Source organism: Gossypium raimondii, chromosome 10 (assembly GCF_025698545.1).
Source record: "Gossypium raimondii isolate GPD5lz chromosome 10, ASM2569854v1, whole genome shotgun sequence".
Taxonomy (NCBI): Eukaryota; Viridiplantae; Streptophyta; class Magnoliopsida; order Malvales; family Malvaceae; genus Gossypium; species Gossypium raimondii.
This window is the reverse complement of record NC_068574.1, coordinates 1683796-1689400: the sequence shown is the minus strand read 5'-3', so window position 1 is coordinate 1689400 and position 5605 is coordinate 1683796. Positions and strand designations below refer to the sequence as shown.

The window sequence follows — 5605 nt, the reverse complement described above, 5'->3', positions numbered from 1 at the left end:
AAAAAGACGACTAAATTCATAACAAGAATAGTCCAGCACCAATTAACCATTTCTAAGTCATTTTCCAGACAGCTAGCTAGCTAAGGTTGGATTAACGAAAATTTACCATTATCCAATCACATACACACACATATATACAATACAAAAAGTCTACTATCTTTGCTCACAATTCACATTACAAAACGTTTTCTTATCGTCACATCTACGAAATATTCCATGTTTTTGACATATTAGAATTTACCTTTCATGCTTTGGGGTCAAATTGAATTATAAGATATTGGGTTCATAATGCAAATTTTCATCATTTTATATGTTATAATTTTATAAATTTTAAGGGCTTAAAAGAAAATTTTACCACACAAAACATCACCCTTAATGACATGTCATTTAAAATAATATATATTGTTTATTATAAATGAGGATTTTTTTTTATAAATGTATTGTTGAGTTGGTGTCCAATTGATAAAACATTCAAATTAATAATAATGATAATAATGGTAGATAAATATATTAAAGGTGTTTGGTAAATAGAGTTTTAGAGTATTTTTTTTAGTTGATTTGGGCACTAATGGGGGATTGGGTATAGTAAAGCCCTCTAATTGAAGTATTTGGTGAATGGAGTTTTGCAAGAGCTTGTTAAGCTAAAACCTCTAAGACAAAAACACTCTGATGAACAACTTTTTTCACAGCTGATTGGGAATAAGATATGTGGAATGACATATCTGACCATGCTTGCTCAAAAATTACTCCTTTTGCCACATCCTCTCAAACTCAATAAGGGCGCTAAGATATCAGTAGCCTCTATTCTCTCATTTTTACTTTCACCTCTAAATTAAATCCAAAAAATATTCACTAATTGATTTCCATAATGGATGTTTTAATTCCTTGGTAATAGTGTTTTATTTCAATAATTTCACCTAATCAAGACTAAAGTATTATAAACAAATAAATAATTAACAATAAAATATGTCATACCTTTATTTATTATTTTACACATATAAACTTTTAGCTAAGTTTTACCGAACAATTTAAATAAACAATTAATAGAATCAATTGGTCAAATCAATCACTACAATTAAACACAACCATTAACTTATTTATATGATAGGTTAATTAGTATCTAATTTATTGACAATGCATGCATCAACTATAATTTATTTTCCCTTTTTCAGAAAAATCATGACTTTTTAATCTCACATTCCAAATTAGAAAAATCTTTGCCACAAAGACTTTTCTTTCTTAAACACAAAATTCTCCACATTTTCCTTATAAGATTTAAAAAAAATGAAGTGAAACCCTAAATGCATATTAAGACAGGAATCCCACTTTCGAGGGTATTTCAACATGTTCGAAAGAACAAAATTTCTTTGGTCGGTCGAGAAATGGTGTACTGTCTATTTATATCAGGCTGTGGTCGGTTCATAGTCAAAGAAGAACCTTACGGGCCCCTTACCTTCATAAACTCAAAATTTTCTACCATAATTGACACCTTAAAACCCTAATAATATCCTTATATTCAAATTTCTCTACATTGGACGTACAAATTACGTAAACCTTACATGGGGGGCTTTGACTTTTATAATTGGTAAAAGAGGAAAAGAACCTTCCAAGACAGAGCAAAATTGAAAATATTATTAATCGTAAACAATTAACAGTGTTAACAAATTTATGGATATTCACATCGTCTCTCTAACAACAGTCATTACTAATGTTATTAATTTGGATCTACTTATAATGTTATTAATGGTAGATGCCCGCGAACAAAGGCAAAACCAAATTTAAAGGAGTAGAATTTTACCATTTTATTAATTTATAATTTTTTCAAGAGATCTTGCCTCCTTGCAGGGGCCTCGCCCAACACAAGTTTTAACTTTGGAACGTACATTTATTGGTAGAATTTTACCATTAATCTCAAGTTTAATGTGACTCGAAGAAACCCTTGATTTTACTGAAAAAGAAAAATAAAATAAAATAAAAATCCAAATTATAAAGTGTAAACAAAATCGTGTCGTCTATCCATTGTGTAAACAAAAGTTGGTCCATTTTTGCGGATATATGTGAAGAGATGAAGGTGATCAAAGGCTTTCCAATTTCCATCCATATATATTTCCTTGTCTGCATATGCAGAAATCAATGCAAAAAACAAAGCCGAAATTTAAAAAAAAAAAAAAAACTTATTTGAAGCAAATATATGATAATATGAGCATCCATGCACGAGTTTCATGTGTCAAAAAAGCAAAATAATATAAGAAACAAAAACAAAAACAATACAAGAATGCAAAGATCTTTCACCTTATATTACTAAATTGTTTTTAAGTTTCACTATTATAAATATAGAACATAATAGAGGAAGAATCGGATAAAATTTACACATGACATACGCAAATACTAAAATTAAATATTAATACTTTTATTTCATTTGGCGTAACAAGCTTTGGTGCACAAAATTAAGTGTGAACTATGTTAATCATGGATTAATATAAAATATTATTAATTAAGCATGATTATGTGATTTTTCTGTTTTGCATAAAGACAAAGTAGTAAGTAATTACATGTTAATGACAAGAAAGAAAGTCAATATTAAGGTTAAGTGTGGTTACCCGGTCAACCGGTAAGGCTTTTAAGTGTTTAAAAAGGTCAAAAACCCCATGCATGATTGAGTCCACGTGTCCCCTAAATGCTGACGTGATGAGAGATCATTAAGACACAAGAGCCCCGCCATGTTTTTTAATGGTGGTCCCCTACACGAGCCCTTATGAGACAGGTCGACACGTGCCCTTATCTTTTATTACTATTTAGGTCAAACCCCGCAATTTACCATAATCCCCCATGCAAAATTTCCTACTTTATCACTACCTGAAAAGACAGTAGCCGTAACAGGTGTCATGTACACGTGTCGTATACACGACCTCCGACGTTGTTATGGACGGAAAGCCCGCCGGTATTTGAATTCTTGTCGGGATCTATGAAACCAAAACGTTTCTCTTATAATATATATATGTTTTAGGGTTAATTCCACAAAAGTCCTATTTTAGGGTTATTTGTTGTTTAACCTATCATATTCAAGTCATCCTAAAAAGATACTTGCTTTATTTATTACGAGTGTCAAAAATCTTGTGAGCAAACCCAACACCATCATCCTTCCATATGATTTGATTTCACGAGTCTGATCATATTTATTCTTTTTGAGATAATATTTAAAATTATTCATAATTCTCTTATATTAACAATAATGCTCAATCCCCTTTTGGTATATGTATTTATGTGTATGTTTATATAGGGAAGACATTTTCTTTATATTTGACATGATTTGAATAAAAAATGATAAGAGGACTAATCTAATAATAAAATGGTAAGATAGAAAGCAATGATATCGAAAATAATAATTAAATAATGGTAGGGACATATCAATAATGGGAAACTTTTCAATATAATAAAAAGGACTAAATTAAAAAAAGGTAGGACCTTACTTCCTAATACAGTAAGCTTGAGAAAAATCACAACAACAACAACAACAAAAATTAATAATTAGCAGAAGGTTTTACACGTATCAACAACAACAACAACCCCTTCACTGAATCCAAAAAATCAAAACCTCATTTGTGAGTACTTTGATTTTTTTAAATTTTTTAATTTTTCATTGCAAATTACATGAATTCATTAACATCCAAAAAATCTGGGATTTCAAACTTCAATATATCACTGCTATAGCTTTCATCTTCAGTGCTGCTACTGTTGATGTACGTTGAATTATTTGAATTCAACGGCGTTGGACTCGATGAAGACGGCGTCCTGAAGCTCGGTTCTCCGTTTCCGCCGCCGTAACAGTTTGACGGTACCGGAACGTAATTATCTTCGGTCAAATATGGGAGTACGGCATTGGCATTGTTTTGCCAGTCAGTGAAACAGCCATTAAATGGGAACTGGTCTATTATTACATTAGGGTTGTTGTTCATCACCGGTTCTGCTACATTTGTGTTTTGCATTAATGGCGATTGCTGGTATTGATTTTCATGGAAAAGAATATCTGGGTTTTGGTTTTCACGTTGAGGTGATGACATGATAGACGTGGCTAACCTTAGAATCTCAGGGTTCACCAAGGGTTGAACACCGCCGCCGCCGCCGAGCAACCTCGTCGACATGTTCATTTGAGACTGGTTATAAAAAGAACAACAACCTAAGATTGAAGACAAATCAAGAAGATCCAATCGTGGACTGTGTGTCACTGGATCAATCCCCATTCGAAGCAACCTCTTCCTAATATGTGTGTTCCAATAGTTCTTTATTTCATTATCTGTCCTTCCCGGCAACCGTGCAGCTATGGCAGACCACCTATACATTACACATATATAATCAAAAACATGATAGAAAACAACAAGGTAAGTGGGAAATTTGTTTTTTAGTCCCTTAATAAATGTCACTATATGGTAAAATTGCACTTTAGCTTTCAAAAAATGAAAAGATTTATGTTTAATCCTTTCAAAGGTGATGAAATCATAAATTAATACAAGATAAAATTACATTTTAACCGCATAAAAAATTATAGTTCAATTCCGCCCCCCTTAAAAAAATTTTGGATTTGCCCCCGACTGAGAGTTAGATTGCATTTTGCCCCATCTACTTAAAAAATGAGCAAATTAGTCTTTACATGTTAGATTAAAGAGTAAATTGGTCTTTTATACCAAGTGTATCCCGGTTTTTAACAGAAAGACCAATTTTGAGAATATAATCTGACTCCTAATATAGGGTTCTCCATGATAATTTTACGAAAACTGAGACAACTGAAATTAAACTCACTTGTTGCCCAACACACTGTGTAGTTGAATTATGGCTTCTTCTTCTTCAAATGAAAACCTGCCTCGTTTTATGTCAGGTCTTAAATAATTAGTCCAACGAAGACGACAACTCTTTCCACACCTTTGTAACCCTATTTTATTCAACAACAACCAAAAAAAATAAAAAAAAACTCCATTATAACATACCATTATATAACATATTCATCAATGGAAATAAAGGTAAAGAAGAGATTCAGTACTTTACCAGCATTCTTAGGCAATGTTCTCCAATTACCATAACCATGTGATTGAATATAATCGATAAGTTTCTGATCTTCTTCAGGTGTCCATGGACCTTTCTTCAGACCATTTTTATCACAGCAAGGTGTTCTTCCCATGGTGGAGTTTTCTCAACGAAGCTTTTTTTTTTTTTTTGAGGGGGGTGGTGGTGGTGGTATGTATATATGCTAATGAAACGCAGCAAAAGAGAGATGTGTAGGGTCCGTAAGGGGACGTACTTGTATAAATAAGCTAAAGTTTAAGCCAAGTCAACAAGATTGGGTACCGTCCTCTGTTTATCACTATGGCAACGTGTCCCTCCTTTGGGGAAAATTTTGTTAATTTCTTGTTTTGGTCCCTTAACTGTATTCATTTTTGGAATTTAGTATTTACACCTTGAATGTATTAAATACTTTGGGGTAAAAGTACCAGGGAAGCCCCTGTATTTAGAGGTGGATTGCATTTCGGCCCCTCTACTAAAAACTGGGCAAATTAGCCCTTATACATTTTGAAACGTACAAATTAACCCCTTCATTAAATTTTATCTTTAA

At 32.3% G+C, this 5605-nt stretch overlaps 1 protein-coding gene across 1 annotated transcript; it reads right to left on the bottom strand.

Moving 5' to 3' along the window:
* Nucleotides 1-3405: 3405 nt before the first annotated feature.
* On the bottom strand, nt 3406-5280 carry LOC105774920 (transcription factor MYB102). The gene is made up of 3 exons (XM_012597489.2): nt 5041-5280; nt 4798-4927; nt 3406-4332 (listed from the first exon to the last, which is right to left on the bottom strand). The coding sequence occupies exons 1-3, from the start codon at nt 5171-5173 to the stop codon at nt 3648-3650; spliced, it is 948 nt and encodes a 315-aa protein (XP_012452943.1). The 5' UTR covers nt 5174-5280; the 3' UTR covers nt 3406-3647.
* Nucleotides 5281-5605: the final 325 nt, after the last annotated feature.

What these genes read in the sequence shown, in the direction of transcription:
- LOC105774920 (XM_012597489.2), bottom strand. Translation starts at nt 5,173, where the DNA reads ATGGGAAGAACACCTTGCTGTGATAAAAATGGTCTGAAGAAAGGTCCA. An exon ending in AACATTGCCTAAGAATGCTG is followed by an intron (nt 4,928 to 5,040) that starts GTAAAGTACTGA and finishes TGAATAAAATAG; the next exon opens with GGTTACAAAGGTGTGGAAAG. An exon ending in CACAGTGTGTTGGGCAACAA is followed by an intron (nt 4,333 to 4,797) that starts GTGAGTTTAATT and finishes TGTAATGTATAG; the next exon opens with GTGGTCTGCCATAGCTGCAC.